This window comes from Hippoglossus hippoglossus, chromosome 7 (assembly GCF_009819705.1).
Source record: "Hippoglossus hippoglossus isolate fHipHip1 chromosome 7, fHipHip1.pri, whole genome shotgun sequence".
In the NCBI taxonomy this organism is placed as follows: Eukaryota; Metazoa; Chordata; class Actinopteri; order Pleuronectiformes; family Pleuronectidae; genus Hippoglossus; species Hippoglossus hippoglossus.
In genome coordinates, this window is record NC_047157.1 from 3,282,278 (window position 1) to 3,300,251 (window position 17,974).

Here is a 17,974-nt window from a genome sequence, read left to right on the forward strand (position 1 = left end):
CCAAAGTTCTCACTACTATTGGTCACTGTGTGCCTCAGGACCTATGAGGTCACCAGGCCAATGAAACCCCAGTTCCTCCTCTGCTCTCTCTCTTTCTTATCACATCTCCTCCCTCCCTCTCCCTTTCTCAACTTCTCCTGGAGGAGAGGCGTATCTCTCCTGCTTACCCAGCTAGGGAGACATTCTCTTTACCCAAGCTCTTCGGACCTCCAAGCAGGTCTGCCTGAAGCAGACTGCTAAAACTTTCCAAAAAGGCAGCGACGTGACAGCCTGCCAAAGGACTTCAACATGATAGCATGTAATGATTCACCCAACTATATATTTCAGACATCCGACGTTATGGAGCCTCAAAGTGCCTTCCCTCGTACCTCTAAGACGGTCATTTGAAGCTGTTCAGGACTTGTCTTGTGAGTATTTATTTGTAGAAACTATATATAGAAAACATACTGTTATTAAAGATAGACTCACAAGGTTTTATCTATGCTGTACTTGAATTTGAATTCAACGTTAACCTTGATTCTTGCTGTTCTGGGTTTGTACCCTGGGTTTGAATGCACTTATTGTAAGTCGCTTTGGATAAAATCGTCAGCTGTAATGTAATTCTTCTCTCAATTTTCTCCATTTCCCTCTATCTCAGCTCTCTTTTATTGAAATCTACTGTCCTCTTTCAGTCTCTCAACTTAACTTGTCTTACTTTCTTACTTAACTTAATTCACATATTATCTCTTACTTACTAAAGTTCTTACCTCTTAAACCCTCCTTCTGTCTTTATGTTATTTTAACTTTCTCTGGGATACTCACAAACTCATATCTACCTCCAACGCCTTGTCTGTTTCTTTGTTTTCTCCCTTCCTGTCCATCAGTCAAACTTCTGTTTTTATGCTCTTTAATGTACCATGTTATATTAAGATTCTCTTACGTTAGGATATATTTGTGTCTAATTTGACATTTGCTGGTCATTTTGAGACTGATCATTCTGGACCTAAGTAGCCTTGTTATTTTATTGTCTAACAGTTTTGTTAGATCGACAGTTACAGATCACTTTATTTCTGTTCAAATTATATTCAAGCCCATAAACTGCCACTTTTGGTCACTGATATGTTTTATCTTGGAGTAGAAACAGTGTTGAATCTTGAATTCAGTACTGACTTTTCCATTTAAATCCACCATGTGCTCACAATTGTATTTTGGTGTTCAAGATGTGACGCATGTTATTATTAAACATGTAATGGAAATGTATTGGTCCTTTAGTGAAGTATATGTTGACAGGTGTTGACAGGTAACATTTTTAAAGTGTAAAATAATAAGTTACATCAGCTTTAAGTTGAGTTAATAGAAGTACAAATTTAAAGTTATTACAATTAAGAACATTATAAGTTTTATCAACTCTGAATTAAGTTAACAGAAGTAAGAATTGAAAGCAACATTGTAAAATTATAAGTCTCATCAACTTGAAGTTGAGTGAACAGAAGTAAGGATTTTAAGTTGTTACAATTTGAAAATATAAGTTATGTCAACTCTGAGTTAAGTTAACAGAAGTTAGGATTCGATGTTGCTACAATGTATATGTGGAGGTAGGCTTGGTTCGGGCGCTCAGTTGTGGGAGAGAGAATGTGCGGAGCTAGCTCAGCAGGAGCCGTAACAGGTGAGTTGATTGGCACAGTTGCATTGAGTTGCATAATCATCCTCTCCTTTAAATGCAGAGTGCTGTGCTGCCTCAACCCACGATTGTAACCGCATGTGCCACAGTGGCAGCCAACGTGGGGCTCCACGCAGCCAGAGATGCGGACCGGCAGACGGAGATGGTGCTGGTGTGGTTGGCAGAGGACTTTGCGTCTGTGTACCGTAAGCAGGCAGCGGAGAGTAGACGGTGCCTGAAGGCTCTCCAGAGGCAGGTGGAGAGGAAGACGGCTCCTGCTCCCGCCTGACGCACTACGCTGAAGGAGGCAGTGAGCGCTGCACCAATTCCACGTCCCCGCACAGCACTGGAGAGGCCGGCGGTGAGCGTGTGTCGCCGAATCCGCTTCCCCATGTAGCGCTGAAGCTGGTAAAGGGCGCAACTCCGATTCCGAATACGTCGCCAGCAATTCTAGCCATTCATGGATGTGCTGTAAGAATGGGTGACGCAAGTAGAGGGAGATATATGTGGAAGCTGTGGGAGACATCTTCAGACTTGGGGGTCAGAATCGCTCATGTTACTCTGTTAGTGTTTGTACATTGTTTCACCTTCTGGTCTCCTTGATGCATCAAGTCTGCATTAAAATCTTCTGCATAAGACACCAGCTGCTGCCTGAGTTCAACTTTCACCAGCTTCCAGAAAACTTCCATAACAGTCGTTGTAAAAAAGAAAATTCAAAGATTTATCCCCAAATCTTCATGAACGTTTTCTTTCTTTTACACGTACACACACACAGTGCTAATGAATAACTGATTTATTTGGTAAATCTTTAACAGTTTCAAAACAATATTCTTTGCACTGAATGATTGATAATTACAGCCAATATTCACACACACTGTGAAGAAACTTCTATGTGCTTACATTCAGAAAGATAAATAGCTGGGTGTCACAGGTAAAGAGAAGACAGAATCAGGGGCACAGGAAGGTCATGGTAAAGAAGTAGTGCTGTCAAAGGTATACACAGGCACAGAACACAGAGAATGGCTACTTTTTCAATGGAGTAAATCCATCTCTAATACGTAATAGTACATGTTTTGAGGTAACGTAGACAAGCAACATTTATGTCCAAACCATATTTAAATATTATTAATGATTTCAAGCTCACAAAGTTGTTCACATTGTCATGTGTTTTCTCCTTTGTAGGGATAATTACCCTTGTGAATTGTGATTTTTCTCGTGAAATATCATCACTTTAGGCCCGATAATTACTCATGTATACAACCTGGATGATAGAGTCAAAGTCTACATGTGCATGCTTAGTCCCCAGTATATAGTTTACTCCTCAGTTGCCACTATGCCACTGGAGTGAAGAGAGACTAGAAATGGGACTGAGGCAAGAAACACTGATGGGCATGTGCATCAGTGTCCGACAGGCAAGGCACAGAAAGGAAAGAGGGAGGAGGGGAAATTACAGAAGAGGTGCTGGGGGAGAAAAAGGATGGTGAGAAAAGGGATGGGTTGCAGAATGGAAAAGCTACAGCAGAAACAAAATCTGTGGAACGGTTCTACGAAAATACTAAGTTGATTCTTTTTGTTTCACTTGTTCATACTGTCATCTGATTTCCACTTGATTCCAACGTATTAAACATTTAAAATTGGATATTATGTATTTGTGTGTGTGTTTGCATGACAGAGAGAGTAAGGTGCAAACATTTTTTTCCCCCAGGCTGTGCCCAGAGCTGGCAGCAGACACGCTGAACGTCCAAAACGTAAATATACTGTACTATATATCTGCGAATGTGTGTGTGTTGGTGTCATGGTGTGCTGAACTCTGCTCATGTTACTGTATACAGTCCATGACATGTATCTGCAGTGTGTCCATATCTGGAGCCTGGTACTGGCATTTGGGACAACATAAATCTGGCAGCTCCTCAGCTCCAGCTGCCCCTTGATCCCCGACTGGCACCAAACCCTGATTACGGAATGAGGGGGCAGCGGGCACCGTGTTAAAAGCTGGACCAGGGAACAGACCTAAAGGGAGAAAAAAAAAATCTTAAAAGAAAATAATGGGAGAAAATATATTTAATCACAACAATGTCAACATTCTGTGTTGTCACATTTGTGGCAACCGGCTGAATTTACCTCCAGGGTTCTGTTTCTTTTGGCTCAGTTTGTTAAATTGCCAAAAATGAGATAAAACATCCAACAAAGGTAAAGATGAAACTAACAATTATTATAATTATTACTACTAGTGCACTGCCCGTTCTACACATGCTAGACAGACAGAGATTTCTCCTCTTTCCATATTGTGAATAAGAGATGTGTATTATAATTTTAAAAATGATGCGTCTTTGACACGTTCCGGAGCTACGTCAGAATTATTCCTTGTCATGAAGAGTCCTCCTCAACCGGAGAGTGAAGTTAGAAAACTTTGTGTTCATCCTACCTGGTTTATCTGCAATGAAGATTTTATAGCCAATGTTTTACATAAAATTAAACTGAATTTTCTTTATTACTGTTCACGTGTGGTTCATACAAAAATGTAAATGATTCACTGAACTTTAGTTAATATTTAATATATTGAATATTGGCTAGTTCAGAAGTCTGTTAAGTAATCGACACAATTATTCAGACCCAAGTTCACAACCTTTCAAAATAAAAGTTCTGTAATTCAGCTCGATATAATGCATTACAGAAGCAAAACTAACGTTGGGCTATTACTTTGATGACAAATCATCAAACAGGAAGTGATTATGTGAATATTGTTGCCATGAAGGGGATCAGCCCCTGAGCTATGAGACTGTCTCAGTCTAATATCTGAGGATGTAGAAGAAGACATGTTCAAGCCAGTCCATAGACTGAAGACAAACTGCCCTGCACTCACTGACTGGTACAGAATGCTGGTCACCTGTTTATTTGAATTTTATTAATATTTAAAGGGGACATAGCATGCCCATTTTACCACAAGTTGATATGGTTCCTTGGGGTCTTAATGAAATGTCTGTAACATACTTTGGTCAAAATACCACAAGGATCATATAAAACAGCACCCTTTTTACCCTGTATAAAACAGCCCTCCACAGAGTGACCTGTTTTGAGTGCCTGTTCCTTTAAATGCTAATGAGCCAGCTCCCCCCTCCCCCCCCCCCATGATTTTAAACGATATAAATTACATATTTTATATGATATAAATTATCAAATATGCATCCCATACTTTGTATTCCCCTTCTGTTGTCCTGGAGTTTTAATTTTCCCAATCACATAATTAAATGTCCCCCTCTGCCCATCCACTACAAGCACACAAGCAGACAGACAGAGAGAGAAAGAGAGGGGTGGGGTGGGGGGCTATGAAGACCATCATTTACCCCCGAACCCCGACATTCAACGGGTACAACAACAAGCGGAGAAAGCAGAATCGCGGGCTGACCTTATATATACAGTCTATGGGGCTGACCAGCGGAGAAATGCTCGTCCCGTGTGAACAGCCAGGCGGCTGCGCGCTTGAGAACGGCGCTGCGCTGCCTCGCTGCGGCGCTTCCGCGTCCGGTGTACCCCGGCGTAACTACTGTAACCCGGCGTAACTACTGTAACCCGGCGTAACTACTGTAACCCGGCGTACAGTAGAGCTGAACACTGCGGAAGTCTTCCACACAGCTGGCAGTGTGGAAGACCGCTGCGAGGCAGCGCAGCGCCGTTCTCAAGCGCGCAGCCGCCTGGCTGTTCACACAGGACGAGCATTTCTCCGCGCTGGTCAGCCCCATAGACTGTATATATAAGGTCAGCCCGCGATTCTGCTTTCTCCGCTTGTTGTTGTACCCGTTGAATGTCGGGGTTCGGGGGTTACAGTAGCGCTGAACACTGCGGAAGTCTTCCACACTGCTGGCTGTGTGGCGCTGACACAAATTCCAGCTCACGCACGGGAGAGCGAGCGGTCGCTCCCGAGCAGCTGCTGCAGCCTCCCAGTCCCAACGATCCAGACAAATGCCACATGTGAGTGAATCGCGGGCTGACCAGCGGAGAAATGCTCGTCCCGTGTGAACAGCCAGGCGGCTGCGTGCTTGGGAACGGCGCTGCGCTGCCTCGCAGCCTCTCTGCCTCCGGTGTAAACCCGGAAGTAACGAGTGTGGGGGGACGGGGGGTGGGGTGGGCCAAGACCATGTAGGGAGACTTCCAGTTCCTTGTTACGACACAATACCCAGGAAGCGCAATCGAGTCGCTCAAGCATGACGTTTCTGACTTAGAGGAACTATAACAAAACGCGCGAGTGTTTTTTCCCCAAAGTTTTTGGGTTGGTAGACATGCCAGATACCCACATTAACCTGTAGAAGCACTAACAAAGTGGAATTTGCATGCTATGTCCCCTTTAACACGTCGCATGTCCAAATCACACAAACTTCGGCACTGCACTTTCTCAGGCCACTAAATATACAGATGCCAAGTGTGAAGTTGATTAGATGATCAGTTCGTAAAATATGAGTTCCACATACAGAAAGATAGACGTTTGTGGAATTAGTAGGTAGATTATTATTATTCAAACATTCTATTGATATAAAATAGTGATAATAACATAGTGAACTGTTTAGTCAAAATCTGAAAGTCCTATATGAAAGACTAACACATACACACACATATATATATATATATATAGTAGTAATATATATATATACAACAATTTGTGTGTTGGTTTTCATGTACCTTGTGGAGGAGGAATGTGTGGCGCCCGTGGTGGAAAGTCTTCCACGTGCCTCATCTTCATTAGCTCCATACGTGCGCTGCAGAAGTGAATCCAGACAAATTTCATGAGGGCTTTCAATACAAGCACGGTACAAATAAAGATACAGTTCTGACTCCAGGTGTGACATGAGGCTGCATCTGATCAGCAGTTGAGATCTGTCTCCCTGCTGATGGGCTATACGGTAAGATTTGAACTTCCTCAGCCACAAAAAAGCTAAATGAACACAGCAAGAGCTGTAAGACAAGTACATACACCTTCAATAAATCTTCCCCTTACCCATATACAGGGGACAAATAATAATTGAAATGGACATATGTTATTCACTTACCGTGATGTGGCTTCCTGTTTGAGCCTGTCAATCTCAGCTATGGCCTGAGTCAGTTGGTCCTGCAGCTCCTCTTTCTTCTGGTTCAGCTTCTCTCTTGCTTCTCGCTCCGCTAGGAAATCTGCTTTGTAGATCTCAGCCTGAGGAAACACACAGACAGTGACATAGGGCGGGAGATTTGACCTTAGCATCCCATAAACATGTTATGGCTTATACAATATTTGTACACGACAAGTGATGTACGACAATCTGACATCCACACCGATGTCATGCCTGATCTGTCTTCCAAGAGAAACTGTGTGAAAATGAGCACTGAATGATATAACTTATCATTTCATACTCAGTCAAAATAGAAATAGAAAAGTAAGTAAAGGAAAACAAATACATTGGGAATTTGGCCACGCTACAACACAAAGCAAGTGGAGGAGACTGAACAGAAATAAACAAATTTAAATGTCAATATATTGTATGTACAACACAGTTTTTTATAACGGTGGAGTTTAAACACCCACACACAGAAGCCCCCAGACCCCGCCCCCACTCACATACATGATCCGACACCATCGATTAATAACTAAATACACAATAATAAGTTTGTCATCTAAATCATAACCATCCGATCCTGTTTACTGAGCTGGTGAACTCACTGATTTAAGAACAGTGATGTGAAGCATGTTGCGTGTCCTGAAGCATGTCGGTTTGAAGAGTGATGCGATTCAAACAAATCAACTACAAAGTTACTGATGACAGATCTTTGAACTGAACTAGATTAGATAGAATTATTAAAATGAAGAAAACTATTTTTGATCCCTACATCTAAAAACAACCTGCTCAAGAGGTCGAATCCCAACTTGTCTATCAGGTATGACTGTACCTGAGCAGTGAGGACAGGAACTGTCTCCAGTGAGCCTTTCTGTTGCTCCACCTCTTCCTTCAGTTTATCAATTAGATCCTGCTTCAGGGCCAGTGCTCGCTCTGCCTCCTCTAGTCGGCTGCACAGATCTCCTCCCTGAAGGACAAACAAGCAAGACACATGAATGTCAAGACTCGTATAAATTAGGTAAACAGCCAAACTAATGAGAGATGTTGAACTGTGTGTTTACCTCACTCTTCAGTTTAGAATCATAGTCTCTGAAGAGGCACGTGTAGGCATGCTGCAGTTGTGTTAGTTTTTTCCTTAGAGAAAGAAAGGAAACATAATTTTACCTTACAGTATAAAATACCAAATCTCAGGTATCATGCTGGAAACAGTGGAGGATTCGGAATGAAACTGAGCAGCTGTTATTATCACAGTGAAACTCATAATGCTCATGAATAAAATGAATTACAGGTGTATTGCCTTGTTATGGAGCCCTTTCTGTCCTGATTTAAAAAAAATCTTTTGAGTTGGTGAGAGAATAAAATTATAAGATAAATGTATTAATATATTTTGCCCACAAGTTAATTAAAAAATGTTCTAACAATCCAACGTGGTACTGAAAAGGGGTTTCAAATTTTATGTTTACTGAAGGGTTGATACCACATAACAGTGAGGTCAAAATTAATCAATGATGTCCTTCATAGCAACAGGTATTACATGACTCAATATTGGTAAAACTGTGTGTTGGTTAAAACTGTTTCTTATTTTGTTTTATTTATAAATTCAAAATTAATAATGTCACTTAACAACCAGTTGGGACACTACTATCTCTCTATGTGTGTGTGTGTGTGTGTGTGTGTGTGTGTGTGTGTGTGTGTGTGTGTGTGTGTGTGTGTGTGTTGAACACACTTCTCCTCTGTGACCACATGTCTCTCTGTCTTCAGGGCCTGCTCCAGGCTCTGGGTCTGCAGCAGAAGCTTGTCCATGGCCACATGATGCTGCTTCCTCAGCTGCTCTAGCTCCCGCTCTGCCAGCTGCAGGGCCTTCAGTTTACTGGACAGCCTACACACAGGTAAAGAGAAAGACGTTAATAGAGAGACGACTCTATGTTCTGTATATATTCATGCTGTAGTTACGTGACCACTCACTTTTCTTCCAACATTTTGCGTTCATGCTCGCTTTTCTCTAGACAGCTCTGTCTCTCGTTCAGTTCTCCTAATAGGGAAGTTGCCTGAGCTTTCAGTGCCTCACAGTCCTTTGCTAGCTGCAGAAATACAACATGGTTAAGTTAGTGGACTAAATGCTGATATTTAAGACCCTTCTACAGCACCACCATATTTAACTCCATTAAAGGGCCCATATTGTGTCAAATTAATTTTCTGGGCTTTTACTAGCCGTAATGACTTAAAGGGGGTCAGTAGGGACCCTCAAAGTATGAAAACAGTCACTCCGCAGACTTTTTCACTCAGTCCATTCTAAGAAATATGTTATCGAAACGTCTCGTTTCGTACTTCCTCCCCCGTATGATGTCATTCGGGATTGCACTTGTCTCTCAGCCCCACCCAGCAGGTACCAGTCCAGCCTTCGAACCCACCACCACCCCCCCACACCAAACGCGACACGAAGCAGACATGTTGCTGAGCTAGCAGCTTGTTAGCTACCACAGGTTAACCACAACAAACACTGAAGAAACACTGCAGCGTGGAGGGATGTAAGGAAGAGAATGTGTCCGTGCACATTCCTCCTAAGAACTTTACTGTTCGAGACCATCGCTTACGCTTTATTTCTTCCGACATGCCGTGCCGCTGTGCTCAGTACGGTGTAACGCAGACGTTACTCCGTATTGAAACTCCATTGTGAAACTCCGTACTGTAACTCAGGACGTTACTCCCGCATTGGCCGACTGTCCTGCTAAAACTTGAACAAACATGAGGACGGTGTAACTTAACGTTCAGAAACATCCTGTTGTAACCGACTGTAAATATGTGGCTGGTCTTCTATAGATGTATCCAAACATAACGTGACTTTCAGCTGTATTTAGCAGAGAGAGTCAATGCGCCAGAATGAGACCGGTGATAGGCCTGGTCGCGTGTCACTCAGAGTGCAGTCAGCCAATCAGAGGAGGGGCTCAAGAGGCAGGCGAAAACAGCCTGTTTTGTCGGCAGCTCCAGAGAGAGGCAGAAGAGAAGACATGGAAATACACATTGCAGCATTTTTTTTCAACTTTAAACCACTGATATATAATTTTAGGGGTACCAGTACCTCAAATGAAATCCCAGAAAGGTGTAAAATATGGGCCCTTTAACTGGAACATTTTGGATCTTTGTCGATCATACCTGGGAACAGTCCTTGTCCTTCTGTTTCAGCAGAGCTTCAGTTCTGTCCCGCTGAGCTGAACTCTTCTGCAGGTAGTCAAGCTTCTCCTCAAGCTCCCGATACCTGCAAACAAACAGCTGCCAGATCATTTCAGTACTGACACAGGCTTGCATCTACATTCAAATACATGTATGTATGTATGTATGTATGTATGTATGTATGTATGTATGTATGTACGAATGTACATGTATTATTAAACTGTATATATTACCACAATACGTAAGGGCTGAATAATAATAATATAATAATTGTATATTAAAATTGGAATATGAAACATTTAGACTTATTTAATGATAAGTTACAAAATTATCAGTCTGAGAAGTAGCAACTGATGCCAGCAAACATGGATTTTGTGAATGTATATGGAGTACTCCGATTTTGTATTAAATCCAAGTAGTAATGCCATATTAAGTAAACATTCCATTACAAATATAAGCCCCACAAATTTATATAAACTAGCAGATTCTGTCGATCGATAAATCAATCGATAGATACTTTATCCTGATACTTGATCCCGAAGTAAATTTAGTTGTCTGCTACTCAATTAAATATTCTATTGTTGATAGAATAACTTTGTCTTAACGTTGCCATGCATGACAGGACATTGACAGAAAAACTACTTGAGACAACACGAGTAAGCACATAAAGAATTAACAATAACAAAACAAACAAAAAAATGAGTTAAAACGTAAGAGGAAGACATGTAGTCACATGTAGACAGCGGACATGCACACAGTGAGAAAGAAAGCCACACAGAGCGGTGGGCTCACCTGCCCTGTGTGGCCTGAAGCTGCTCTGTGAGTTTAGCCAGGCTAGAGCTGGAAAAGGAAATAGAAAGAGAGGAAGAGGAGGAAGAGGAGGAGGAGGAGGAGGAGGAGGAGGAGGAGGAGGAGGAGGAGGAGGAAGACATCTCAAAGACAGGCTTTTATCAAGCATAAGTAACGCAGTGCTACTAAAACAAGGTTAATTGAAAATCAACCAGTCTGAAAGATCCAGTGACTTCAAGTCAAACACGCAATACAAGTCAGTTTAGCGCCGTTAGTTCCAAACAATGCATACAAGTATTTTGAGTTAAAGGGGAAATATTTGGTACCAGTCAGAGGAGTGCTGTGCCTCAGAGCGATGTTGAACAACCTCCTCAGCAACACTGTTTGCCTGTGAACACACACACACACACACACACACACACACACACACACACACACACACACACACACACACACACACTTTTAGATCACCTGTGTCTATCCATAATCACGTATAGTCTCCACTGGTCATAGAGACATCACTTACAAGCAGTTGAGTCAGGTGACAGACCTGATGTACCAGAGGGTAACAAGAAACATGAGCAAGTAAGAGCTGGGCAATTAATGGTCTAAAATATTTAATCAAATTCAATAGTGCTTGACAAAAGTTTGAAATGCGATCGAGTTTAAGACAAATTATGCCTGTGCGGATTTTAAAGGTGGGGTAAGCCATATTAATTCAAAGACAATTCTGCTGATATCTCCTCAAAGTCCATGAGCTGTAAGTTGTGTGTGCGCTTGACCCGGACACCACTCCACTGTTCTATGATAGCCAGACGTTAATGTCACTGAAAAGTCGTCTTCTAGCAGCTCTGTGCAGTGCACGTTCAGTGTTTTGGAGGCATAACTTTGACCAGAGGTCTGACAGGAGGAGGTGCAATGTATTGGTTGTATATTTTTTAAGGGTAGCCTGCTCTTGCTAGGTTTTCCAAGATTACCAAACCCAGCTTTAATGCCTTTATGAGTTACAATTTATAACCAAAATCCACCCTAATGTGAGACTGAGGCCAGAGGGTCAAGTGAAAAGATGCTATTAATAATGGCTGCATGTCACACAGGGCACTTTCCTCTATCTGCTTCCGGAACGTTTCCATTTTCAAAATCTTCTTTGCAACGATTAGTTGAATTCTACATTCGATTTCTTATGTTTTGTGATTTAAAATACGTTTCATAAGCACAAGTTTGCATGTGCTTGTTGCTCTTATTTTCTCATGTCTGTCATGCTCTCTGAAGTACTGCATCACTGCACTAGTTCCTTGGAAAGAATTTCTCCATGGTCAAATCAAAGCGTTACCTGTGCCTGGGCCAGTTTGGCACGTAGCTGGTCAATGCAGCGACACATCCGCTCCCTCTCTTTCTCTCCCTCTTCTCTGTCCCTCTCCAGCTCTTCATTCTTCGTCCTCAGCTCTCTCATGCCTTCCTCCAGCTTTTCTTTGTGGCTCTTCAGCAGCTGCAGGAAGTCATTTGGACCTTCCAAGGGCTGCAGGGAAATGACGGGAAGTTGAAAGAAACAGAGATGCATGGATTGTAAACAATCAGCACTGACAGGAGCGAAGTTAACAGAGATAGACTATGTTCACCCTAGCAGAAAAGTAGAAATACACCAAGATGTAAGATAACACAAGAAGAAGGGAGCCCGTAAAAAGAGATCAACTGGGGGGGGGGGTATTAAAAGTGCCAAACAGTGCCTAATAATAATGTGCATAATTCAAAGTCAGAAAAGGAAATATTGATAAAAGTTAGTGAACAACCTCCATTCAATCCAGTTCCTGCTCGGAATTCCAAGACAAATACATGGATATAAGGTATATTACCAAATGTAAAAAAGCAACTTTCAGTTGAGTTATTGGAATATTTATTTAAAATGCTGTTAGTGACCATTGTTAGGGTTTGTATTAAGAACTCAAACAGTGGCATTTTTCCGAGCAGGAAGTGAGGATTTCTGACCTGCCTGTATGCAGTGGCAGACAAGGTGGTCGGTGAAGACTTAAACCAGACCTATAAAAACTATTAAACCAAGTCTGTGGGATCTTATTGGTGGAATCAAGATGGAGTGAGCAGTCTCACCTGGCCATTTTCCCTGCCCATTACCTCCCCCAGTACCTCTGAAAATGAGGTGGGGGGAGTGGGGAGGGAGCTACTCAAGGAGACATCCTAGGCACACGGACAGACCCATTAGATAAAAAATAAACAAATGCATCAAAATTAAAGTCAACAACAGCACCATACATCTTACCAGGCTGCGAGGTGGTGTGGTCTGTGTGTGTTGATCCATCTCTTTGACTCTCTTTCTCTCACGCTGATCTAGAGTCTGAAAGACGGAAGAAAAAAAACATACAACTTCAATCATTTACATATAGATGCCTGGCCCCTTGTGAGTACCCTAAAGGGGACTTATAATACTTAAAATACCTTTTTTCTCTGTCATATAATTAATGTTACAAAGTTGGATGTTCATATTTAACATGGTCGAAGTGGCCTCATGAGACAAAGGCTCAGGTATCAGAGTGCTGTGAACACTATTCCAGGGTTATTTATACTGATGTCGGCTTGTCACCGATTTCTAGATTCGCTCTTCCTTCCAAACATGGCTCTTTCTCCCAAAACACTCTACTAAAGAGGTATTACAGGCATTTGATGTACTCAAGCACACAACTAACCCATGGTGCTGTTATCACATAAGCAGTAGTTTGGTGACAGCATAATAACACTAGCAGTATTAACTTCTCCTGAAAGCAATTGCTTTCCCTTCATTTGGCATTTCCCTATATGAGAGAGGGGCATAAATAGAAAATATTTAAATACAGATTGTGATGCAAAGATTATATCTACAGTTATAATACACAGGGAGGCAGATTATCAGTGTAATATCCATAGAGTCAGAGCACGCATTCTGTAATCTTTGTTGCTGCTGCTGTTTGTTCTGTCCTCGTGATCGGATCAGGGCTCATACAACTTTGGATGGATTTGAAAAGTTGCCATTTCCAAACTCCACACCAGTGAGAGGATGAGGCGGCGCTCATAAGCTTTCGGTGCACCGTCCCTCTGCAGACTTCCGGATGTTCAGCCAATCCAAAGAATGTGGAAATTTAAGGAGGGCTGAGCTAAAAATGTCTGTTTCAGACAGAGGCTCAAATAAGAGGCTGCATCACAGGCAGTTTGAAGAAAATTAGGACTTTTATGTGACTCAAGCAGGGCAGCTCTGGTAGAAGAGTTTCTCTGTGATCATTTTAAATGTCAGTGAAGGCTATGCCACTGCTCCTCAGCTGTCTTTAAACGATACTTATGTTTGTTTTGGCTGTGTGTGAAATCACTCATAGTCCACTATATAGTGAGTTTGCAATTTCGTAGTGCTCTCCAAACTATAATGGAACATTGTATCCGACAGTGCACCGTGAAAAGCAGTGTATAACCAATGGTCACTAATCGAGCAATATCTACCATCATGTATTGCGCTTGCGGCGTTGACAGAAGAAAAATGGCGGAGAGGAAAGAGGGCAGCACGTCTCAGCCTTCTCTCTCTGGCCATTCTACTCCCTCTTAATCTTATCAAAAATATCTGAAATATAATGAGGATAAAGACAGGCAGGTTTATATTTGCTGACATTTTCACAGAGCGACCAGTCTGTTTTAGTGGTTGCCTCAAAGTATTAATACTGAGTGTAAAATAAACATTTAAAATGTATGATGGGATTTTCCACTGGCTGACGTTGTTGTTGTTGTATGTTGTAATCCTGCAACAATGATGTTATTACCTGCATGGAGAAAAGTACCAAGTAGTGTCTGAAACATGTATTTTTTGGCAGATGAGCTCACTATATAGTCCTCTGCATAGAAGTCCCTATATAGTAAAGTAGGGAGTAGTAAATGAGAGGGGGATTTCGGACACAGCCTTTGTCAAACGTCATGATCACAAAATAAAGTGCAGCAGCTTGGAATTTTCTCTAACGCTGGTTAGAGTACAACTTAATAGTATAGGTGACCACAGAGAGCAAGAGGGGACAGAACAGAGGTGACATGCAGGAGCATGAAAACCATCTCTGTCTCCCTTTACTCCCTTTCTCTCACCCTCTCTGCGTAAGACACTAAGGAGCAACTCTACTTGGGGCCCCGATAAACACTGGCAGTGGATCCTGCAGTCATAATGTTGGCCACTCGGTTCCAATAACTTTAAATACATGATTGGCTTGTGAGCTACAGTATGTTGTTCACATTGCCGTCCATTAGACAGGTGTTTAAAGATGTGGCAAAATTACAGTAACTATTACAGGATAATGAAATATCCTCTGCATACACATGACAACACAGGATCATATTATATAAAATGTATATCATGTGTTAAAAGTAGGAAAGCAGCTGTGTGTCTCTCACCATGCTAACCTGTGGTCCCTCGTGTGGACCGTTCCTTGCCGGGCGTCCCTGCAGGTCTTCTGTCTGGCTGGAGCAGTGAGATGAGGATGAAGCTGGTCCATTCACCAGACTCTGTAAGGAGTGGTTTTCCTGGGCCAGCCTCTCCACCAGGGACCTGGCCTCCTGGAAGCGAGAGCTGAGAAATTCTCTTTCCTCTCTCGTCCTTCGTTGCCATCCCTCCATCTCCTCGCAGCGCTGACGCAAGGCCAAGTTGCTTCGCCGCAGGGCCTCTGGAGGACAGAAGGGTAAAGGCAAAAAGTAGATTGACATGTAACATGGTGCCACACAAAATGTCAGGTACAATTAAATACAAGGGGGACACAGCTTATTCTGATTAAAATGAAAGGGAACTGAAGCAGAGGGCAGGGCAAGGTGTGAAATAATCGAGGCGAGCCTAAGGCAGGAGCTGATCCATGCTGAGGATACCTATGGCAAAAAGGTGGAGGCCCTCAACACAGAAAAAGGGGATCTGTAAGATGAGGTGGGCCCACTGAAACAAGTACAGCCCCAGCTCACGCAAAAAGGTGACCAGCTGCAGTTGAAGGTGAAAAATGTTGAGAAGGACGTGCTGAAGGGGATGAAGTTAAACCACAGAGTTATATAAATTTAAATTTGTAAATTGTAACTTGTGTTTGATTTCAAGTCAAAAACAGGAGTCAAAACATCACAGTGAATCATTTGGTGATAAAAGAAGTCTTAATGCTCTTAAAAACAGCTCCTTCTCTAATGGTAATACTCCTGAATCCAATGCGTTTCACTACTCTGGGAAACAATTCAAATTTTTTTTCTCTTTCTATAACATTGCAAGAGAGGTCAGTTTTCAACATTTTTCTTAATTTCACAGAGAATAATTCATGGATCTTGATGGAAAATATCTGCCATGTTGAGGTGACTGATATTTATGAGTGAGTGAAATTATGTGAAGATCCAAATAAAGATCCAGATCTAGTGAATTTAAATTCAGTTTCATAGGTGGACTGTTGGGCCTTGGTGGAGAACCATTCTAGTATAAGACAATTGTAAAATATTTCAGATAGAAGCACTGATATACAATGAATGCCTCTACTTTTAAATTGCCCACACATACACATTATGTTTTCATTATACTTTCTTTAAAATGATCTACTGAAATGGCCATTTAATGTTCCACCATTATGGCTACATTGATACTACTACGTTTGTGTTTGGAAACGCATCAACTCTGTTACGGATACGCCTGGTGTCCTCACTACTCCAGAGTTTTAGAGCCGCTACAACCGAGAAGTTTGGAAATGCTGCTGACTCCATTTTAGGTTGAAAACTCCGGGCTGCATCTTAGTAAAGAAGTTTAGAAATTATGACATCGACATCTGGAAGAAAACAACCAGCATTAAGCCTAATTTTCCAGTGTAGAGCACAGCATGGTTAATGAATCACAAGTGTTGCTGATCCGGTTGTCTTTGCTAACAGTTGTTGTGCATTTAAATTCTGCATTTTACAATGAAACAACTGTTTACATGTGTAGGGGGCAAACTATTATTCTAGCAATCTGTGCCAATTCTGCAACTAACAACCAAATGCTTCCTGCTCACACCAGCGCGCCCATGCCCAGTGTATGTGAGTGGTCATGTGATATGCGTTTTCAGGCGTGTTAGTATGGACATGAAACCAATACAGAGCCAAAACGCTTGTGTGGAAATAATAGTATGCCTAACAAAATCCACTTTACCATCTATTTAATTCCATCAGTAATGACTCCATGCTGAAATATACTATGGTGAGTCATTACTGCTTGATTTGTTACCTCTAAGCTGCTGGTTATCACCCAGCAACCTGGTCACCACTTCATTGGCAGCCAGCTCTGCAGGGACCCGGAGGGCGCCTCCACTGTCCTCTCCTGACATGTCCCACTGCATCGGGCCATCCGGCTGGGGCTGCACCATCCCTATGGATACACATACACAAAGTTATGAATTGGAGTATATACATTCATCCTGACATACAGACACATGGCAAAGACACCTCTACTTTCACTTTCTGTTTACGCTTTCCTCTAAATCCTGGTCCCTGTTCCGAGAGGAGGCCCTGTGGCCCGCTGATGACCGCTGATGTGTGCTGATGTGTGCTGATGTGCAGACTCCTCTGAGCTGTCAAAGCAGGTACCGGTGGTCTGCAGGACATCATGACGTCATCCCAAGTAACCACGAGGCAAAGAGCTTCGGCTGGGACACGAAGCTTGATTCCGACATTTGTTGACATCAGAATTAAAAGTAAAACACTACTCGTCCCTCACAATGCTGTTACATGTACGTGTTATGACCACCGGATGTTTACTACAGCTAACACCCAGGTTGTTTTTCTTCCCCGCAGTGACACAGGATCGAATCTGACCCCGGTGCACATCACACACACCAAACTCCACTTACCCTCAGTCCTGTTCCGCGTGTGTCGTTCAGAATAACACACTCTTCTTCACATACGACCTGTGAGTGAGCGCAGCTGACGTTATTTATCCGAGCTGCTTAATGCTAAGTGAGTTAGCTTCCCAGGTAGCGAGGGTATTAAATCCAGCTACGGAATAATCTGACGAACTCGCTCACTGACATAAAGTCATCGTACGTCTTCTGAACGGCACCTGGCTCAATGTCATGAAGTTATCCTTATACTGTGTGGTTTTTAAGATGGGTTAAGGTTATCAGTCAGAGCCGAGGCGACTGTTGTTAGCTCCAGAGGACATGTGTTTTACCCTGGGTGCAGACTCTCAGGCAGCACTTCCTCTCAGGCTGCATAAGGCTAATAGCCAACTCTAACTTGGAATTTCTCAGCTGCTGATATTTTAGCATGTCTTTAAGTAATTATGTTAAGT

The 17,974-nt window shown here is 42.4% G+C and overlaps 1 protein-coding gene across 8 annotated transcripts; it reads right to left on the minus strand.

The window, feature by feature from the left end:
* Positions 1–2,417: 2,417 nt before the first annotated feature.
* On the minus strand, positions 2,418–17,868 carry ikbkg (inhibitor of nuclear factor kappa B kinase regulatory subunit gamma). 8 transcript variants are annotated; one of them, XM_034591965.1, is made up of 16 exons: positions 17,535–17,858; positions 16,913–17,053; positions 15,100–15,359; positions 12,956–13,030; positions 12,787–12,873; positions 12,014–12,199; positions 11,007–11,068; positions 10,684–10,731; positions 9,874–9,976; positions 8,686–8,801; positions 8,447–8,599; positions 7,782–7,854; positions 7,553–7,687; positions 6,682–6,818; positions 6,314–6,390; positions 2,418–3,649 (listed from the first exon to the last, which is right to left on the minus strand). In XM_034591965.1, exons 2-16 carry the CDS (start codon positions 17,049–17,051, stop codon positions 3,459–3,461), a joined length of 1,842 nt encoding a protein of 613 aa, XP_034447856.1. In that variant the 5' UTR covers positions 17,052–17,053; positions 17,535–17,858; the 3' UTR covers positions 2,418–3,458. The 8 variants fall into 8 exon arrangements, with proteins under 8 accessions (XP_034447856.1, XP_034447855.1, XP_034447857.1 ...); XM_034591964.1 differs by having other exon boundaries at positions 15,091–15,359; XM_034591966.1 differs by lacking the exon at positions 10,684–10,731 and having other exon boundaries at positions 15,091–15,359; positions 17,535–17,868.
* Between the last annotated feature and the right edge of the window lie 106 nt (positions 17,869–17,974).